Genomic DNA, 22,302 nt, shown 5'->3' on the forward strand with positions numbered 1-22,302 from the left:
ATGACGGAGCGTACTCCGCTTCTCCACTACCGCCTCGCGAGCAGCGACACCGAGATGCGGTCCACTCCGGCGGGGAAGGCCTCGGAGCATCGCCTGGGTCTCCCCGGGCGGAGGTCCGACCAGCAGCAGCGGCAGCAGCAGCAGCCGAAGAAACTCTCCATCTTCTTCGGTGTCGTCATCCCCACATTGCTCTCGATGTTCAGCGTGGTCGTGTTTCTCAGGATAGGTGAGTGTGCAAGTGCCGGAAGTCACCTGTAATGGACTGGACTCCCGTTAGCTGAGGGTTAAACCTCGGGGGTCCGCCAAACCCCGTTCAGAATTCCCGTGTTTTAATGTTTGCGTGCGTTTCACGTTAACTTCGCAGTGCGTTCGAATAGTTTGACCTTTTTAGAGGAGTCGTCTGAGGAATTCGGCTTGGAAACCAGTCACCCAACTTGAGTGCTTTCTCTTATCAATATGACTCATCATTATCGATTCAAGGATCTGATTGCTGATGAGCTAATCACATTTGCACAAAGGCTCTACTTGATGACGCTCGAACGGACGTGATCAATCCATTCAAAGCTATTGTTCTTTATGACTTTATCTCATTCTTTCTGTACCTCGCCCTGTTGAAAGTTTATCTCTCAGACTTTAGGTTTAACGCGTATGCAAATCAAATCAGGCTCATATGTCCCAATACGTGTTTTTTGATCAATGCGATCTGTGTGAGATATTTGATTTTTGAATGGGTAATTATACACAGAAATAGTATGTGGATTAATATAATTAAAAATGTGCATTTAGCCTGTGACACTAAGCCTGTCAGTGGTTTTTGTTTATTGGAAAATAATACAGTGGAAATAGATTTTAGTTGAAATGATGTATATCTGAGTTTCACTTGCAAAGTTAATCAAAACATAATTTTGGTGAAAACGATATGTTCTGGTGGCGCATGTTGATGTTGTGTGTCTGGTACGTGAATGCGTTTTCATCTCTTTCCATTCATTCATTGTCGGCGCTGGGTTTGAAACTGTAAATGGTGTGACAACAAAGACCCCCCCCCCCCCCCCCTCCCTCCCTCCCTCCCTCCCTCCCTTGCTGCCTCTACATATTTACACCAAACAACCCACTGGCTGAGTAGAGCCACTCCAATGCGAGCTCTTGGATAGTCTTTAGGTGTTATGAGAGCAACAGATTCGTGACTTAAAACAGAGGTAAGGCAACGTGGTGAAGTGACCAAACATGCTCCACGCCAAATACCCAACTCAATTTGGCACGTAAAATACGGCGAGAAGCGAGGCGGCCGGGAGTCCCGTGTCCCGTGTCCCGTGCGTGACTGAAATACCAAACGAAAAAAACAGGCTCTACAAATAAACACGGTGGGAACTACTGTGCAGAGAATCAGACTGACGTGCAGGATCCATTCCACTTGGTAGCAAGAGTGCATATCCTCCTAGTACTACAACTACTAATACTGATAATGATAGACAAAACCCAACTATTTCGTGCTACTGTTAATTACAACTGCGGCCGTTAGCGTGACAGTCGAGATGGGGAACGGAAACCGTCCTCGGGTGATTCTAGCCTTCTGTTAAGGGAGGCTGGAATGTGAGCTGAGTGTTCATATTCTGTCTGTCAGTGACTTCCTCCTCATCAGTCTCGTTGGCTTGACTGGGAAACCGAAATGTCAAGCTTTTTTTTGTTGATCAGACTGTATTTGTGTTTTGCCTTGCTAGGGTTTGTGGTGGGCCAGTCTGGACTGTACCAAGCTATCGCCATGTATGGGGTGGCGTACTTCATCATCTGCATGACCGTCTTGTCCGTCTGTGCCATTTCCACCAACGGAGCCCTGGATGCTGGCGGAGCGTACTGTATCCTCGCGCCCACGATCACTGGGAACGGTGTCGGTGCTCGTCTTCGCTTTACCGTTGTGTTAGTGAGAGAAGCGTAGCTCAAAGACGAGAAACAAGAGTGAGAAGCTAGCTCTTCTAGCCAGTTTAAAATTCAGCCGGCTCCTGTAAAGATCACCAATTAAATATTGCGTCACATTTATTTCATCTGTACAAAAAGAGCACTTTTGGGGTAAGTTTCCTTTGGACCGAGCTCATTACACTAAGCTGCCTCCCGGGTGTCGATGTACTGTACTTATTTCCATCGCTTGGCAGCAGCAATATCTCGTGTAACTAGGCAGGAAGGCAAAGTAAATTCTATTGCTGTAAAGGTCTTCTAATGGAATATTTAAGAATGAAATGGAAGGAAAACGACTTCATGTGTTGGCTCATGCATGTGAACTTTGACTTGACCTCCACTCAGACATGATAAGCCGAGCGCTGGGACCCGAGTTCGGCGGCAGCATGGGCATCATGTTCTTCCTGGCCAATGTGTGCGGCAGCGCTCTCTATGTGCTGGGTCTGGTGGAAGCCGTCGTGGCCACCTTTGGCGTGCCTGAGGGTGAGTTCAGTTTTAATAATCGTCTTAAAAGAAAAAGCAAGCTCCTCCCACCCATCCATTACGCATACCCAGGTTTTGCTTGAACTGATCAGAAGAGGCGAAAGGAAATTTTGAGAGGACTATTGCTGCTTTGCAGTAGGAAGTTTCTAGAGGCGAGCTTAAAGCCCAGCCGTAGTTCTCTGAGGACGTAACGCGTGAGGCCTGGGCCTCTGTCTTCTGCGTGAGTTAGATGGAAGGTGTGGACCTTAGTGTTTGTCTTCTGAAGCTTTTTCAGAACATTGAATCCAACTTGCATTTTGTGGCGCCACATTCTGTAAATGGTTTCCGGGCACTGACGAATGTTCTCTCTCCCCTCTTTCCCCCCTCACCCCTGGACTGGGCGTCTTTACCCCCCCCTCTAGACCCGACTCTGGTCGCGTCTCCCCACCAGGTCTTGCCGTCGGGCTACTGGTGGTCTCTGCTTTACGCCACAGCCATCGCCCTGCTGTGCCTGCTGGTTTGCCTGGTGGGCGCCCACATCTACGCTAAGGCGTCCTTCCTCATCTTCCTGGTCGTCATGTTTGTCCTGGGCACCATCTTCATCAGCTTTTTTGCTGTAACCCCTCGAGTCGTCAACCTGCCCGGTTCTGCCAACCCGGTAAACAATGGGACGGACCCCGGGTTTCCCACCACAGCCAACTTCACCGGTTTCAAGTTGGACACGCTGCTCGGAAACCTTTGGGGTAAGGGTAGATCCGGTTACCCTGATTCAGCCGTCCATCTGTATGTGATGGGGGTATCGCCACACACACACACACACACACACACACACGCACACCGACGCTGATATCTTAATTGTTGCCTCATTCATATTGTCTTTTCACACAGTTCTTTCTGTAGTGTGACGCACAATTCCTCCTCGTGACGAGTAGATCCAAACCGGCGCTGTTCTCTTCGACGCAGCGCTACAATAACCAACCTGTTGCCTCGTCCCACAGCTGACTACACTTTGGACTACACAACGAACACCATGATGACCTTCACCACCGTATTTGCTGTCATGTTTAATGGTTGCACTGGGATTATGGCCGGTTCCAACATGTCAGGTAGGCGAGATCGTGTGTGTGTGTGTGTGTGTGTGTAACATTATGTATTGTATATGAACTTATAATGAACATCTGTATCAGGTGAACTGAAGAATCCTAGTTACTCTATCCCCCGTGGCACCATCACAGCCGTCATCTTCACCTTCATCATCTATAATCTGCTCAGCCTTCTGGTGGCCTGCTCCTGTGACCGGTCAGTAAATCACACGGATAAACACGGTGATTGAAGCCCGTCTTGAGTTACTGTTTAATACATATCGTACAATTCCTCACCGTAGTTGCTTCATACTGTACGTATATATCAATTCCTGTTTGAATACCTGGTTTGTCGCTCCATATACAGTGGAATATTCCTTTAGGTACGTTTGTATCCTCACTTGATCCTTAACTTCCCAGCAGAGATGCCTTACCCCTGACTTTGGCCTTGATATTTACTTCTATTTATTTTCCCCTCCCTCTCGATCTCTCCGTGCGTCTCTTTCCGTCTGTGCCGAGTGCCAAAGTTCAGTATTGATGGAGCTCTAAAGCCGGTGTTGCCAAGGTGCTAAACTGGACATGACAGGGCTGTTAAGAGCGTTGGAGATCAATATAGCCATCATTCACCCCCACTGCACTGTCCTCTCTGTCCACCTACCATGCTCGCTGATAAGAGACTGGCTGTTAATAAACTGTCTCAACACACTTTCTGCTCCTCTATCTCCGCCCACCAGGATCACATGTACGTACAGAGTATCCTTACATATATTTTCCAGCGATTGAAGATATAAATTACTCTACTTTTTAAAAAGTGTTGGACTTTCTTGTTCACGATTGTAAACGTAAGGCTGTGAATTACGGCAGGAAACATTTATTTTTGGTCACAAATGTAGAATCGGTAGAACATGGAATCGCTGCAGCTGCTGCATGTTGGGTCATTATTTATCAAAGGATGGGCTGGAACAACAAATTAGTTTGCTTGTGGCTCCCTGAGTGGCTGGAGGAAAATACACGACCACTGTTCACCATAAATCCCAGCTTTCTTTTGTAAAAAGAGCTCATGGTCAATACAAACAGCAAACACTAATACCGATCACCAAAATGCAAATCATCGCAATTTTTCAAATTGCAACTCAGTCGCCCATTTTGTTCCTTCAGTTCCGGGGTCGCAGATGTAACTTTACTTCTGGAAGCCTGTTTTTCTGTCACGCGTCTCGGACGTCTTGAGAGAAATTCCACTGAAAGACTTTCAGTGGAATTTAAATTTTCCTCCCATCGATGTAGCCTCGCCTCAGGACCGGTAAAAACCTGCTTCATATCATCTGCATTTAGGCGCACGGATCAGTCTCAGCTCCCTGTTTGAGGTCGTCCACGTTTATGCTCTGGTCATAGTAAAAACGGTCTTTTATGTTCCGTAGTCATCATGTTTGGACTCACAGAAAAGTAGCGCTGCAGAAGCGAGTTTTAGTTTGAGCTCAATCGTTAGCACGGTCTCATTTTATTGTGTGTAAAAAGTTTATTACAATAGTGTGTGTAAGTCCTGTCTGCAAACTTGCTCATGCAATGGACAACATGATAAAGAAATAAGAACCAATGAGAAAGGGAAGCGTGTCATAGAATCTTGTTTTATCGCTCTCGTGTCTGTGTTATCGCTCCTTGTCGCCCGGCTTATTGAGGCTGACCAGAACTGATGAGTATTTTCTTCCAGAAAACACGAGTTATGAAATCTTGTAAGGGCTTAGAAATTCCTCTCTGCTGCAGCATTTCCTTGTTTCTCTCTATCGCATTCATTTTGATCAGGAAAACAAGAAGTAACAAACCATTTATAGTCGAGTCGATGGTTGCGTCTTCCATTCTGTGCGGCACAAATGGTTCCTTCCAATGCAGTAACATCTCCGGCGGTGGAATTTATTGGCTTCACTTCCCCAGATGAACACAATGCTCCGACTGTGCAGTTTGATAAGTCACCAGACAATATTAGACGTCCAACTCGCAAGGATCCACAAACTGGCTGGCCTGTAGCCGCTATCCGGAGATAAGCGGTCCAATAGGAGGCGTGACGGGACCCACTGAGTGATCTATATCGCTGCCTGCTGTGTGCTGCAATGTATTTCATTTTACACTTTCTGCAGGGTCATACTAAAGAAAAACTTTAAATCTAACATCAGAAATATTTCCCTCTAAGGACATTTAAATACATTTTTGTCATGCCACAAATGTTTAAAATACATCCTTTTACCATTTGCAAATTCATCTTGAAATGAGATCATCCTGATATGTGTGCATGTTCCTATAAATTAAACACTGGGACAGATGATTGTGATCTCACAAAGAGCAAAACACGAAGAATCAACTTGACTTGTTCACGTTTGAATACATTTGTCTCGGGTTTACAGTACTGAACAATCAATTACATTTTAAAGCGTATTTCCGATACTACTAAAATGAAAGCAAAAGGAACTCGGCAGTTGCTTGGTGTATCCAGGAGGTGGCAGTCACGCTCTCCCATCTGCCATGCTTTCTTTTATTATTGAGATGGAGCAATAAAAGTTCCCTTGAGTTGCAGCAGAGCAAAATCAGGGAAATTGGTGAAGATTATATTTTTAAGTGACGCCCAGGAAGGCAAAGGAGCACAGATTGAAAATAACTAAGGGTTCCTCCTCTGGAGCGGGAGGTGTGTGTGTGTCAGTGTGGGCTCATTACTAGAGATGAGCTCCTTGACGCTGAGCGCTTCCTCCTTTATTCGCCATTAAATAGTCCTTGATTTCCTGGAGATCCACGGAAGGATTCTGTTGAAAGTTCTTTCTTCCAGCGTGAAGAATTTTGCCGCATTTTACACACGTTTTCTTTCCATCACACATTTAAGTATGTTTTCTGAAGCACTCCAACCATGTAATGCAACTTTGTTATGGATCGTTACGGATTTTACGCCCCCTCCACAATGGTATCGCTGTGATGCGCTGACTGGCCTGCACTTGGTGTGTGTGTGCGTGTGTGTGAGAGAGCGCATGTTTCTGCTTCAGATATTAGCGCTGCAAAACAAATGCTGCTCATTTGAATGTGAACGCTGTAGAACTGTTTTCCAGGTCACCGTTAATAGAGTGACCCCACGTCTTGTCTGTTTAGAGATTATTGCTGCTGATGATGATGATGATGATGATGATGTGCCACTATGGTAAGAGGGGGGCCGTGGCCGATGGAGATGAAATCTACAGATGAGAGAGGAAATCTATTAACCCCGTGTGACCAGCTGGGCATCCATGACAAATTGTTCCGTTGCCACTTTATCCCGCTCTTTAAGTAGTGTGTGTGTGTGTGTGTGTGAGACAGAATTCTGAATTTAATGCCCCGTGTAATACAAGCTGATGACGACTTGTTCTATTGGTCCACAATTGTGTTGTGTGTTTGCAGGTCTGTAGAGCTGGCTTTGTAGGGGCGCTCTTTGCATGATGCGTGTGTCTCACATGGCTGTCTGTGATCCGTTGGCTAATGCGTTTTTATAGAAACGATTGCATTAATAACTGACTTGATATTATTTGAATGTGCCGGGCCTCCTTTTGTTGTTATCGCTGACACGCAGCCTTGTCGATGTGTACGCAATCTGCACCCCTTGAAGTGGCTGCATCCCTCATTCCGGCTCCACTCTCGTATGACAATATGCACCCGCTGTGTCTAACCCCCCCCAACCTACCAATCAATTGTCACGGCACTTTTCTTTTTTCTGTCCATCCTCTCAATAATGTTGTCTTGTTTTCCTACCTCACCCTGGTTACCTTGTTAATCTCACTATTTCACTCATTCATCATCTTCAGTTGTTTCTCGTTACCAACTTCTCTGGTAAATCAATTACTATAGTTTTAATATCAACAAACTAATTACCAAACATACCAGCAGCAAGATGGACAGTTCAAAGCAGCCTTCAGATATTTCTGGACAATATAGTTTCAATTCATCCTGTTAATGTCAAACATGTTTAATATTAATGTCTTAATAAGTTTAAAATCTGGATGATTACGTCAGTAATCCGCCACAGGTAATGAAGGACATTCTGCAGCAGCTGAAGGTGCTTCCAGTGTCTGTTAACCTAATGCTAGCTGGCATGCTAATGCTGACAGAAACTCAATCTCGCCTCCTGTTCTCACTGAAGAATAGACAATCTAAATCGATCTCTCCGTCTGCCTTCGATTTTTTTGCACTAAAAATGCGGTGAAACCTCTGGCCTAATCCAACATCTGCTTCTCCAGGAGCTCAGGAGAGGGGGATCACGTGAGGAGGTGCATCACTCGGTCTGAAACACTGGTCTTCATAGTATCAGGGAGCGTGTGTGTGTGTGTGTGTGTGTGTGTGTGCTACGTCTTGTGCACCAACTGAAGATGTGAAAGCACATTTGAGGCAAAAAGGAAAATTCTAAACTTTGTTATTAATTTCAAGTCAGATGAAACTTTTGTCTGAACTTGTCATTAACACTGATACAATCTCCATGTCCCAAAGGTATGTTAACACGATCTGGCAAATTTGTTTAAGCGTATGCACATTATGAATTAAAGGTATTGTACAGCCGGTAGGCGCATGCAATGTGACGCGTCAGATCCAGCTCTAAAACTCACGACTGATGGATGTTACTTAAACTATCTGTCCTTTGTTTAATTGGTACAAAAACGAAGATGTAGTTTAATAAGGACTAATGTTCTTCAATCTTTGTGATTAACTTCCTGTATTCCTCTGCTTCCTAAAGACCACCGAGACCCCTCGCACATCAAATAATGTAGAATAGAGAGGCTGTCTGATAAAATACACAGTTTCTATTCACTTTATGTTGACGGCAATATTTATTAAATTGCAGCTTAAAATACTGAAATCATGGTCTTGGCATCTAAGTTGTCTCATTCTTGTCTTTCTGTCCGAAGGGATTCAGGAACTTGGTGTCGCCTAACGCTCGTCTGTCCCAGTCATCGCTTTCCCTCTTTCTTTCCATCCTTGTTCAAACTGTTGCCAAGGTATTGTAAGATACAGCATCCAATCTCCCTTCTGTTCTGTTACTCACTCCCCCATTTTTGTCTTGGCACTATCGCCTCGCAGCAGCATGCTTGCTTTCCATTTTTTCTTTGCCTTTCCACCTTGTCTATCATTCATCCATCCATCCACACAGTCCATGTTCCCTCCTTTCTGTTACTCACCTGCTATCTCTCCACTGCAGAGATTGCTCTCACTTTTGCCTCTTCTTTTCAACGCTGCGCCCGTATTTTAAACGGCGGCAGTAAAGGCCCAGCCTTCAACAACATGCCCAAGCTGCTGAGATTAGAGGAGGTGACACGGGAATGGAGAGCAACAGAGGAGATGGAAGGAGGGTTGGGTGACGGGGTTTATGTATCGAGGGTTTTTTTTCATTTAGAGTTGGCTGGCAGGCACTTGGTGTAGATCATGAATAATACATAGCAGTTTATTATAATCGATAAATACCTCACCCATCAGCTACAGGTAGCACCAAGTCAACATTTAATCAGATCCTTAAACACATTGATAAGAAGTCCTGCTCTGAAGTTTACTATCTATGTTCTGGAGCAGGGATCATAAATTGGCAGCTGGAACTCGACATCTGGCCTGCCAAAGCGTCCCATCTGGCCATCTTAATATATAAATTAATGATCTTGTCATAATTAAAATAAATACAATCCACAAACTTAAGGCATTCATTTTTTTTACAAAAAAGTTTGAGTCAATGGCTCATGCATAGTGTTATTTACATCTTGAATTACTTATTGATGCCTAATCTATGGAAATGGCCACATAAGTTTTGAGCTCAATCGTTCAAATGTAAGAATAAGAACTAAATCTAATGTCTGACTGGAAAATATGGGTCAGACTAGAGAAAATAAAAAATCATAAAGCTCGCCTGGTATGTTTAGATATGTTGTCTTAAATTATCATAACTTGAGTTTATTTTTAGTCAAGTGTTTCAGTCCAAGTAATATTTCTGCTTGTTTTCTTGGATCTAAGTGGGTTTTATTTTAATGCGACTTGTTAACTGGGTTTTTACATTTTACTGATTACTCCCTTGGCTAAATAAAAAGAAAGTTATGATTGATTTTCTTTTCCAAAGCACGATTACACCAAAATAATCTAATGGATTGATAAAATGGATTTAAAGAACGTTCAATAAAGAGACTGAAACGGAATTAAGTTGGACAGAAGGTTTATACAAAAGGATAAATTATATTCTGTGTGGTCGGCCCCTTCTTTAAACCAATATTGGCAAATGTTGGACTTCGGAAGCTGGCGCAACGAGTGACTGAAGAAAATGATTGGAAATGTTGAAATGTAGAGGCGCCGGAAAACAAGAGGGCATCTGGAAAATGTAAAACCTCTTTAAATGTGAATCGCTAGACGGGCTCTGTAGAATCAGACATGCAGAGTGTGGGTGGGGAAAAACTGGAAGAAAGGGGGAAGCTAGAGATTGAGGATGGTGGAAGAGAGAATGAGGTAGTGTGTGAGCAGAGAAGCCTTGTTAGTTATTGATCCCATTTAATAATCCCTAACCACAGTCTGCTCTCTTGAGAGCACTTAACTCTGCTCCTCTGGCTCTCGCATCTCTCCCCTTTACGTTCTATTGCATCGATGCTTTTTACGTCTCTGTATTTCGGGCTACAGTTACCCTACTGATCAAGGTGACCACATTGGATTCCGCTGCTAAATGCAGTAGGCTGGAGCTTTGTCTTGTTAGTTGTTGCATGGATTAGTCCTTTCGTAAAAGCAGAACTAAATCAAAGTTCAGGTTTGTAGAGACACAAATGGCCACATGATCACACGATGAACATAACGGTGATGTTTTCCATAAACTGGAGCGATCCCAGTAACCAGCCTTGATCCCGACTGAACATTAATTTCATCAGGATCATTAAACTAGATGATCCTGAATCGTTATGCCAGTCCTGATTAGGGGTGACCTCACCTGAACAAGCAGAATTAGCACTGTGTGTGATGAGAATCGTGACACCGCTGCATCCGAAACTCGCATTCCTCTCCCTGGCACTGCGTTTTGAATCGCACTTGAGAAATTGCTGATAATGGATCCGTAACATTTGACCAAACCGCTGGCTAATTATCAGAGGCACAACCACGTGAACTGATGGATTCAAAGATGAATTTGCATGAATGCACAAATGAGGGCAGGAATCAAAGTGGTAAACATATGAGCTGATGAGAACTCTGATCAATCAGCCCGATGTCAGTCAGTCAGCTTTATTTCCCCCCGTCATCGCTAAATGAGCTTCTTTCATTTTGCCACTTGTGCTTTTGTTCTCTCCTTATTTAGCAGAACTCATTTCAGCTTGATGATTTTTCGGGCCACACACTTGCACAGGTAGTCACATAAGCAATGCTGTCATGGTAATGACTACACAACATGCTAAGAAACGATGGAACGATCCAACACACAAACAGGCACTCTCTCTCATATATTCACTCTCTCTCACACACACACAATTTGTCATCGCTGTCACCCAGGTTGTGGCGGCTTTGTTTTTGAGAGCCAGTTTGGAAATGTCAAGCTTTTCCTGATTTATTTTGCTGCTGCTGCACGTCAGAGAAATTAATCAGCCTCTGAGTTCTGACCCTCATCGTTACTCACCCCTCACACGCGCGCGCACACACACACACACACACACACGTCGCAGCAAACACTCGTTCTTGAATTCCATCATATACAGCAACTTTTTTTTGTGTTGGTTCTACTTATTATAGTTTGCTTCAAAGAGGAGACTCTTCATCCAACTGTGTATACGAGACTTGTGATATTTTATTTTCGTCGTATATCCAAAACTCTGGTAAAAGCAATGGTTTGTGATTGGTAATTCGTAAACCACACAAATATGAAAGGCACTTGGCATGTCCTACTTTGCCTGATTACTTCTCAGAATGTTGGTCTAGTTGGCTTGTAGTATTGCGAACGTCTGTGTGCACCCAGGCATATGCACTGTATGGAGGAGTGTTTATGCAGGCCTCTGTCTGAATGCGTGCTTCCTGTTGGTCTATCTACATGTGTAAATAGTATGTTTAGATTTGTGAATGAAATGAACAATACTTAGAGAGCCATGATGAGTACTTGAGGTGAAAGAAAACGTGGTTATACATTTAATTGCGAGATAAATGAAGGGAAAGAAAAGCAAAGAGTGAGGACGGACTGTGGTAAGCGGACATGGGGTGAAGAGAAGCTAGGAAAATACTGAGGGTCTCTAAAAACATTTTTGGAGGTGAAGAGGGAAGGAAATGGATTCATTTTGTGTGTATTGAAATGCAAAGAGATTGAGATGGATCAGGAGAGAGTGAGGGAAGCACTTTGCACTCTAATTCCCCTCTCTGGCTGTGTTATATTGAAAAGAGTTGTGGGGGGTGGGGGTGGGGGTTGGGGGGGGGGGGGGGTCGCAATCTTACATACCCTGCTGGGGTTTATGTCCTCTGTCGTTCCTCATGTCTAGCGTAGCAGTCGCTCCTACACACGCTGAAATATTTCATGACCTCATCGTTAGGCACCCCGGCAGAGTGATCACTTCTTCTTCAGGCGTGTTCTATTTCATTGGACACGTTTGGCCTCCACAGAATAAATGAGGTTGAAGTGAACCTATTCGAAGCACTTGATTTTGATCTCCTCGTATGAATGGATTATGATCAAGGGTTTATCTTTCTGCGGCCAGAGCAAGGATATTGAGGTCTTCTGGGTGATGATGATGATGATGATGCAAGTGTTTCTTTTAAACTTTTATGGTAATAGTTGCTGTAGTGGACTTGTGAAGCTGGCATGTTTATGTATATTTAGAAAACCACCATTGATTAAATAGTGGAAAAAACAACAACCTGAATCTGTATCTCTTCTCTGATTTAGAATTAAACTTTTTATTATTTTTGTGTAATCCTGGCAGCAGTTAACAGTCGTCATGCAGGTTTAAACTTTATTAATTCTTTGAATTCTCTGCGGTCCTACTGACTTTCTTACTGGCACAGTACAGAACCCTTAATAGCTGCTCTTTCAGCTGTCCTGGACCGTGGAGGCTGGTTGGAGCCAGTTCAATAGTTGCTGTAGAACAAGGGGGAAACAGTTTTTGAAGATGCTTCTAAAATAGAACCATCAGTTCAGTTTTCTTGACCCCTAATTTTTTCTGGATGATCCATCCTCATACTTTATGGACAAATGCCAAACTAGTCACACGTTTCAGCTGTGCCATGAGCTAATGTTGGCGCGTAGAAACGTTTACATGGCTAACCATTATCTTTGTTTCACGATAAAGCATTCAGTCTGAGTGAAATATTCTCTAAAAAATTAAATATTTCACTTTGAATTCTCACTATAAACAACACACAGATTTGTTTGGCGGAGCAACCCCTACTCGCAGTACTCTTAATATCTTCAGAGGGTAATGAGTCGGCTGTAATGGAGATGGAGCTGTTGACACGGCGGTTCAGCTATTATGCTCCATCCAGAGGACGACTTAATCTTGAAAAAGAAAATTCAAAACATGCAGTTATAAAGTTACACGAAAGATGACGAAGTGTAAACACGAGTTGTTCTGGTTGAACTTCTTCATGAAGGGCAGTACCCAACTAAAACTAATCTCTTACATTCTTCAAACTTTTCCAGGGTCCTACTTCAGAGGGATTACAGTTTCCTTAGAGACATCAACATCTGGAACCCCTTTGTCACCATCGGGGTTTATTCCTCGACGCTCTCTGCCGCCATGAGTAACCTGATTGGAGCCTCGCGCATCCTCTACGCCCTGGCCAGGGACGACTTGTTCGGTAGGTTCTTTTGTAGCTGAAATTACGGTTGCCTGTTTCCTAATGAAGGCGTGCCGACCCTGATGACATTCAAACTGTACTCTTCAAGAAATCTAAATGCTGAAATGTTAAAAAGACTTATCATGAAACCGTTGCACTGTCACTTTTCTCATCCTTGGCCCGTTTGTCAGGGCCTTTACACTTTAATTTGGCTTTCTATTGTGCGTGCGTGTCAGGGAGGTATTAGTGAGCTTCTCTATGCGATAGTCAGACTGGATGGAGACCCATGACTCTACACACACACACACACACACACATACCCATTTGTTCAGCGATCCCACACATCTTCCATTTTTTTCCTCCCTATAACTCGCTAACTCCTTCACCTGCACCCTTTATTTTCATCTTCTAAGCACTGGGCGCCCTCTCAGCTGAACCGTTCTGACTTAAAGGACTAGAATCAAATCAGTGAGACTTTAATCAGCTGTGATTCCCTCTCCCCTCCACAGCCACATTACCCCCTTCCTTTATTGTCCTATATTCTTATGTCGCTATTCAATACAAATGTCATCCTCAAATTTCAGGTTTGGAAAAACCAGAAGCTCTAAATGAATGGCCATAATGCCAGCTTAGTTTGACTCTCGCTTTCTCCCCCGCTCTCCCTTTTGTAACTAATTACAAGCGTTTCAAACAAAATGTCACTAACATTAGACATCGCTGCCTGTTAGCTAGAGCTGGTCTGTGCTTTCAGCTGTAACATTATCGCTGCTCTGTTCAATTATCTTTCTGCCTGTTTTTTAAGAAACAACATGAAGTAGAAAAGGAAACAGAAAAAGGAACACAATGTCTTCTAACGGGCTTTATTCTCTCACCTCAAGATAAAAGTATTCCAATTTCCCGGATGACTTTAAAAAATGTTGGACGCACTTAATGTAATGGACAATATTAAGTTTACGTTACTACTGTTCATGGTGTCTAAATGGCATGCTAATAAGTTAGATAATGATAAAATGTTATCTAAAGAAAAACCAGTTGAAGTGATTGAACCATGAGTGTGACAACTTGTCAGTTATAACTTTTGCCTTAGTTTGTTTTTTACAGTTAGTGACATGTTTTGCAGTAATGCTTTTAATGAGGTTACTGGTAATTGACATGAGCTTTACCCTGAAATTATTTAAGAAAATTAAACTGACGTGTTTGCAGTTTAGCAAACCCCAGTTCAATTAGCATTTATTAACTTCTGAAACTAACTAGTGTGGTCTGTTGTGGAAAGATTATGGCTCAGAGCAGAACAGTCCGGCATATGTTGGAGGAAGCATTACACGGCTCAGACACAGCCAAACGAATGTTGCGGAACAATGGAGATGTCGAGGAACTTCTTCAATAAGGCCAGATGTAGAGAGCGTTTTTGAACCATTCGTTAGGCATGGGGTTGTTTTTGATGAGGATCTCCAAGGACGGTGCTGATCTTTTTATATGGCGTGTGTTGCTGAAAGATATTTACTATCCATACTAATCTCTAAAATCTACCCAGGCTCTTATTATATCATCAATATCTCTTGTCATCCTTGAAGGAAAGGTGTTGTCTCCGGCTAAGAGGACATCTCTCAGCGGTAATCCCTGGGTCGCAGTGATCATGACCTGGTTCCTCGTGCAGGTTAGTGGACGTGCAATTAGAAGTTGAAGATGCTTTATGAAAGTCACTGACGATATACTTCAGAAGGGAAATCTCATACAAAATGCCCGATGTCAGTTATTTTTCATTAATCTGATTTAAATAAAACGTCAAGTATCATCAGAGTAGGAATCTCCTCTGAAACCAAGAATGGATGAAATCAGGGCACAGACTTTCTAGGTGGCTTTATATAGAGGTACTTCTCAAATGTTTTTCTTTTTTCTTGGATTTGGTTGCAAAATTTAAAATTCAAAGTAAAAATGATCTTTAAAGGTTAGAATGCTTCCTTCATGGTTGATGCAGAACAAATATTTAACCAATTCGAAAGAATTTCTTTTGCCTCAATTGCTTTTTGTAAGTATGAGAAAGCGGGTAATTCAGACTGAGGAGAAAATATTGGCGGAATAAATGAGTGAGGAGTGCGACACAAAGAGGAGGGAATCACAAGAGTAAATAGGCCCGGCTGTCTTATCATTATCAGAGGTGAGTGTGAAAGGCTGAATGGTTTGTCATTGTTTTCACTCTCTTCCTGTCCCTCTCTTTCTCTTCTCATCTCTGCCACTCTTCAGAAAGAAGTCTGAAGAGCATTTAGATTGCAATCGTTAAACCCCACCACCATTGCCATCAGAGATCATTGACTCTCTTGTCCTCTTTCTCTCTGCCTCTTCCTCTGCCATTTGAATGATTCACTGATGACACAAGTCTGATCGTAATCTCACCTCAAACACTCACAGGATGGAAAAGAGAGGAAGAGTAGGGAAGATATGATTAAAGTCTTTCTCTTATAGGACTTTTAACCTGGGCTGGGTGAGATCATGTGCATTAAAGGTGCACATATGCTAGTCAGATTTATTCCATGCCTTCAGGAGCTCACAATCCCGTAATTGCAGCAATTAAAACTGTCGTATTTGCAAATAATTTCACAAGCTCCATAGTTTACTCCATCTTGACACCAATCAGGATGATGGAAATACTCAGGCAGCATGGAAAAACAAAATCCCAAAACATCTTCCCTGGTTTCCCTCTTGACTCCTGACCCTCCATGGCTGAGGAAACCTCTTTTTGCAATTCATAAACATCATTTTCACTTGCCGCTTGAAGGTCCAAAGTGTTTTATAGTTTTAATCCTGACCACAACCGTAAATAGCCAGTTGAGTTCAACCTTATGCATGAAATACCGCCAAAGCGCTTGCTCCTTCTGTGTTTATTCATTGATTCATCCATTCAATGCTAATTCAGATGATCAATATTTCAATATCCCTTATCTGCCATGTCACATTTTATTTTAAGTGACACCACAACTGACATGAATAAAATAGACACAACTTGCCAAATTGATGGCTTAAGTTTTTCTTTTTAGACTAGACAAGGCATGATCAACTTCCTGCCTTGTTAATCAGTTAATAGCACTTAGTTAGTTTACATTTTTTATTGTTTTTTATTAAACAAGGAAAATGTTCGCTACCTTCATTTGGCATACCGGTACTTTATCTTCCTCCAAAGTTAAACAGACATTTAAGCAAACCGTCCAATTCTTCCCACTGAGTCTTGGATGTTTCTGTGTCATGGCATTACTCAGCTGCGTCTGCTCACGTCTTCTTTAATAAAAAATGTCTTTGTGAATCTTATTTCAGTAAAGATTTATGGCAATTTATGCACACTGCTTTCTAACAAAAAGAATGGAGGTCTTTGAAATCACCACACAAAAACACGGCCGGGACACATTCAATGTATGCATGTACTTACACACCCACACACACTTTCCGGTGTGTCAGCAGGTGCCCATACGTATCCAAGTTAATGTCTAATTAATGCAGTGGTGGACCCAGATCCACGGGGAGCGGTGGCGAATTTCCCACTGACTCTGACTGCCAGAGGTCAGAAATGCTCGCTTAGTCACCTTCTATTTCTGTCATCCTTCTTTTTCTCTTGTCTTTCCGTCTTCGGCGTTCTCTTTCTGATCATCTGCCAATAATGTGACATTATTAGTGACTTCTCTATCATTAGCACCTCGCCTCTCTCTCCTCTCCGAGTTTACTTCTGCTTCAGTCGTGGGCTTGGTGATCAGAGTTGCAGCAATCCCTCCTCCATTAATACTAATGTTATGCCCTTGAGCTGAAGATGATGTACTCCAACTGCAGTGGAGCTTCTAGCAAATCATGAAATGTATGATAACTGGGAATCTACGACCCCCGCCCCCCCCCCCCCCCCTTTCTGAATCGGGCAGATATTTCTACAACATGACTGTGTTGTCACATTGCTGCTGAAGCTTAGAGTTGACTGCATGTAGCTGAGCAGCAGCCAAGTTACCCTCTTAATTCAAAGTGAGGATTACCCTTAATCACTGACCCCCATCATTTAGCCGAGGGACCACTTTAGGTCCTTCACCGGCCCCTTGAAAAAGAGAGAAATTAATTTTATCAGTGACTTGCTCCCTAGATGTTGGTCAAATTTGTCCTTGCTGTCACCTTCCAACTAGAGTGCAGAAAGATAATCGTTATCTAACGCCAGAAAACCTTCACAAGGGACCAAAACAGACCAATGGCTGATTATCGTAGGGTCCTCGTCTCTAATACGGAACCTCTGCTCCTTGTTATCACTAAAATCTTTTGTCATAGAATTTCCCTTTTTTTAATTTGGTGATGTAAGTTTTTGTAATGTCTCCTCTGCGAGCTCCATTCTGAGATGTTTTCATGGCGCCCATTCCACTCATGACATTCTTCAGACTTCCGCACATGGTCCAGGTTCTCTCCAGGATGAGCTTTAATTACCTGAACAATTTTTACATGCATTATGACAAACTGTCGCAGATGCCTAATAAGATCAAATTATGTAGTAATAAAATGTTCTATCCAACACATTAAAGGTCAGCTTCACAATGATATCAGAATAGCTCTAGCTATTATTCAGCATCGTAATCCAACATCAAAGCTGAATTGGTGAAGCCTTGGCGGTCGGTCACAAAACTAAACCTCCTGTAGTTCCGTGTTGGAGATGAAATGAATACCTTTGACAGTAAACAGTTAGCTTTCCTAACTGTTCTAAAGAGTTTTAAAGTAAGGAGTTTGTTAGTTCAAAATGCTCTCGGCGAGGGCATTAGAACGTATAAATGTAGATGAAAGGGAGAACTACCCCAGTAGTTTCAATACTTGTTAGATTCTAGTCATGAGACGTTGTCCGGTACTCTGTGCCACTTTTGATAAGTGACCTTTCTTGTGTTCCTTCTAGCTGGTGTTGTTTTCGGGGAAGCTCAACACCATCGCCAGCATCGTGACCATTTTCTTTCTGTTGGTGTACGCTGCCGTGGACATGGCCTGCCTCGCTCTGGAATGGGCATCTGCACCTAATTTCAGGTACTCGCGTGCCACTTTCTCGGCACATGCACGCAGTTTGCCTGTCATAAAGATGGCCTATGGTTGACACTCTAGCTGCATTTTCCTCACTACACACTTTTTTTTAAATACCTCTGTCATTGTTTATCTGTAAGGAAGTGGTTGCTTGGCAGCTGGATGCCGTTTCGGTGACAGGACACTAAAAGCATGAGCTTATGGACGGACCAACAATAAGACTGAGTTTGAGCTTTTGTTTTTGTGAGGATGCATCTGGAACTAGATGCGGGAGTAACGGGGAGGTGCTTGGGTTTAAATTCATGACGTCTGTTTGTGTTCTGTGTATTCATAAGATACTTGAAATCATCCTGATTTATAAAAGCTCCTTGTGGCCTTTTTCACACCACGAAATCATAACCCACGGATGGAGATGGTGATGGATGGCTCTGATTGCATCATTATAGTATCGCACATAAAATCTTGAGCGTCTTTAATTTATTTTGATTTAATGTAGTGCACCTCTACATTCAATAAACTAAACTTTTTTAAGACATAAACTCCAGTAGCCGTTAAAGACATTTGAATATAAGAACTGTTGATTTTACTTGTTAAAGAGTGGAGAAGCTATTTAAACTCTGCTTTATTGTTATGACGGGTTGCCTCCAGCGGCGCATCCAGTGCATATCGCTCTGCCGTAATGCTTAGAAATGAGTCGTAAGGCATTTTAAGAACATTTGCAGCTTCCCACTTCACCATCTGGCAAGTCTAGTTCAAATCAAGAGTAGAGGTACGTAAAATGTGGACAAGAGATCACGATGCAGTTGTTCCTGTAATTTTGAGTCACCACAGTTATGAACATTTCATTATGTCAGTGGATTAAAACGAAGAGCTGCATATGGAATATAAATGTAGACTTTTTCTTTTTATTCTCTTCCGAAGCAGCAGTTTAATTACTAATAATGGTTAAGACTCTCGATTGCTGATAGAGACCTGTGTAATACTAATGTCAGTATTATCCTTTCATTACATTTAAATAATTGAATATTTGAAATTACTTTTAGTTACGCCGAACAGGCTTGTAAAATAACTCGAGTCCATTTATCTGGTCGGTGTGATTTGTGCTTATTTGAAAAGGTTGATTTGCTTACGTGCTAACTCTTTCTTGATTTAACTGGTGTTGCAGCAGACCAGTATGGGTTTGAAATGCTGAATTGCTTGATAAAAATCTGATTGTAAATGATCTATTAGAAAGGAAAGTTCTAATTGTGCTGCATAAACCAAGTAAAATATGTATGCAAATAATTTAGGAACCATGTTATTGATTACATGAGTCGGTTTATTTAAAAGGTCCGTGTAACTGTGATCCTGGAGTGATGGGCCCTGAATCATTGCAATCAATCGTACTTCATTTTTGTCATGCCTCCATTTTCATTAACGTAATATCACTCGCTAGGTGATGTAAGTCACCTTTACCAAAGCGGCCGAGTGGCCTTGATCCGATCCCAATGGTCCAACTGAATTATCTCATCCTGCCTGTGTCAGATTATGGACAGGTGGCAGAGTAAAACAAACATATTATGAAAATATTCTATTCAGATATGGTAGGAAAAAAATGTGATTTCACTGTTTTATTCTGGGCACAAAGAAATGATGCATTTCATGTTTTTTAATGGGATAGATCTGCGATCTTTCACAAACTCTGGTGTCATGGATTGGTCCCACTAGACATGCAAGTACGCTTCGGTGCCCAAGCCCGCTGTATTACTCAATATATTCTGGACTATTTCCATAATGATGGTGACGAGATGGATGATGGGGTTCCATAAATCAGGTCTGATATCTAGTTTGTTCTGAGATCCATGTATCAAGTCCCTCAATTAGAACCTCTGGTCTTTCTTCACAGCACTTGGGAGGGGGGTGGGGGGGAACGGCCTCCAAGTTAGCCTTTGTTAGTCGTACAGTGAACTTAATAAGAGCATGTTCTGTGCTCTCATTGAGCTGAATTCAGAGGCCTGATGTGATGAAATACTATTTCCCAAATGTATCTTTTCACCTGGTGGAGATAATTAAAGCATAAGAACACTGCTGTTTAAAAAATATTCGCCTATTTGTCATAAGAACAGACATTGATATTTGAGTAAGTGTTTAAGACGACTTAATATCAAAAGAATCATTTTTGTGAAGAGTGTGTGACAAGAATTTGCTGCACAACACGCTTTTCATGCCCGAGTTTCTCCGGTGCCGTCCGTGTACCGGTATGCGGCAGTTTGCCTCACCCACCGCATGACTGCTGGCAAAAGCTACAGGACACGAAGTTGGCCTCAAAACCTTTTCCTCTCCTGCCCCTCCCGGCCGGGGGGGAACCCGGAGCCCCGGAGCTGATAAGGCTACTTGTTCTCTGGCCTGCTGCCTGCTTTGGGCCTCCTTTCTCTTCCCCCGAGTTCTTAATTCCTTTAAGCCGTTGTTGCTGCGTTGGAGCGTATTTTAACAGTAGTATTGGATTAGTTGTTTTTTTTTTGCTCATTCTCTGTGGTTCTTCCACTCTGGCGTTCTCCCACATCTCTTTCCAGGCAAAAAGAATTAAAAGCCACTTAGCAACGTCTCTCTCCCCCATGAGACCCGCTCTGTAATTAGCATAACAAATTTAGCAGAATTATGTTACTTTTCCTTTAATTTGCCGTTGTGTTGGAGGAGAGGGATTGAAATTATGCTTAAGCGGAAAAAGTGTCTGCTTGTTTAGTGTGTGCTTGTGTACGCGATTACCCATAACTGCCTACAACAGGAGAATGAAGGTGTAATTTGGAGACAGTTTGTCAGAGCTCAGTCACATTTAGTGATTCATTTTAACTTTTTTTTTTTTGGGGGGGGGGGGATCATTTAATCCACATTTGTTTAGGAGTATCTGTGCATGTGGCTCCTTTTGAGTATTTAGTTCATGTGTTTCTACATTTATATCTGTGTTCTTTGTGATTCTACTGGCTCCAGCTTTATCAGTGGTGGCTGCAGCTGTGTGTCGTATTCCTCAGCGGTTGCTCTGTTCTATTGTTGATGCAGCGTGGACATTTTGACTCGTGGCTCAAACACGCATGGACACACATTCACATGAACCCATATATACATCCACAGTATCGCAGAAGTCTGGGGTACAAACAAATGGCCTGCAGTGATGCCAGAGGATGTTTGTGGACAGCGTGAAGCTCACAGGCGGTGGGTGACCTTCAGTTTGTAAGGGGGGGGGGGCTGCAAAACTACTGGAAGCTCAACAGAAACAGTCCCATGTTAGGGACTGGCCAACAGGTCTGACTAATGCATTAAATGTGCCAGACATCTGCCAACAGCAACTTGAGAAGGACGGTACGTAGACGCTTAATACTGTGACATACCGTAATTATACCTTGCATAAACTTAATAGTTATACCAACACTGGTATGTCAAAGCGCTCGTATGTCGAGGTATTACTTAGGATCTGTATTTGCCCATTGTTAATTGACTTTTTTTTTTTACTTGGAGGACCTAGGTGACATTTGGTGTCCAAATTAGAGCAAAATTCTTCAGCTTATTGTCTTTTATAATATTTTTTGAATTGACCAGCTGAACTATTGGCTCCAAAAAAGAACTTTGTCCTCTGCAGGACCCATCATTTATCCAAATAGGAGTCAGAGTGATTTGACAGATTGGGGTGTGTAAAAATCCAGATGGATCATCAACTGTCTGAATGTATGAGAGACAGTAGAATCATTATCTGTTAATGGAGGGCTATGACTTGATGATTATCATCAGCCTCAGGTCAAACAAGATATTCAGAACTTCGGCTTGTGGTGAGGTCTTCTCTAAGTTGGTTGTTAAAAAAAATGCCTGAGGCCACCTATTGTCAGATTGTTTAACTATTCTTTTATCCTTAAATATTACTAACGTTTTAACCCCGGGGAAATTTGCCTCCACGAGATGCAAAAGTTACAGAAAATGGTTTATTTGTACACAAATAACCCCTTGATAATGAAACCATGACCTGTTCTCTAGCGCCACCATCATGCCA

The 22,302-nt window shown here is 42.6% G+C and overlaps 1 protein-coding gene across 3 annotated transcripts in view; it reads left to right on the plus strand.

Annotated features, from left to right (window-relative positions):
- LOC137912526 (solute carrier family 12 member 9-like) overlaps positions 1-22,302 on the plus strand; it is a 32,479-nt gene continuing 10,177 nt past the window's right edge. Inside the window, exons 1-9 of one of the 3 annotated variants that reach the window (XM_068756679.1) lie at positions 1-226; positions 1,719-1,853; positions 2,296-2,433; positions 2,835-3,155; positions 3,411-3,518; positions 3,600-3,711; positions 13,126-13,283; positions 14,837-14,919; positions 18,166-18,290. In XM_068756679.1, coding sequence (XP_068612780.1) covers positions 1-226; positions 1,719-1,853; positions 2,296-2,433; positions 2,835-3,155; positions 3,411-3,518; positions 3,600-3,711; positions 13,126-13,283; positions 14,837-14,919; positions 18,166-18,290 — 1,406 coding nt within the window. The remainder of the gene's footprint in view (positions 227-1,718; positions 1,854-2,295; positions 2,434-2,834; positions 3,156-3,410; positions 3,519-3,599; positions 3,712-13,125; positions 13,284-14,836; positions 14,920-18,165; positions 18,291-22,302) is intronic. The other 2 variants (XM_068756681.1, XM_068756680.1) reach the window with 2 other exon arrangements.

Source organism: Brachionichthys hirsutus, unplaced genomic scaffold, assembly GCF_040956055.1.
Source record: "Brachionichthys hirsutus isolate HB-005 unplaced genomic scaffold, CSIRO-AGI_Bhir_v1 contig_976, whole genome shotgun sequence".
In the NCBI taxonomy this organism is placed as follows: domain Eukaryota; kingdom Metazoa; phylum Chordata; class Actinopteri; order Lophiiformes; family Brachionichthyidae; genus Brachionichthys; species Brachionichthys hirsutus.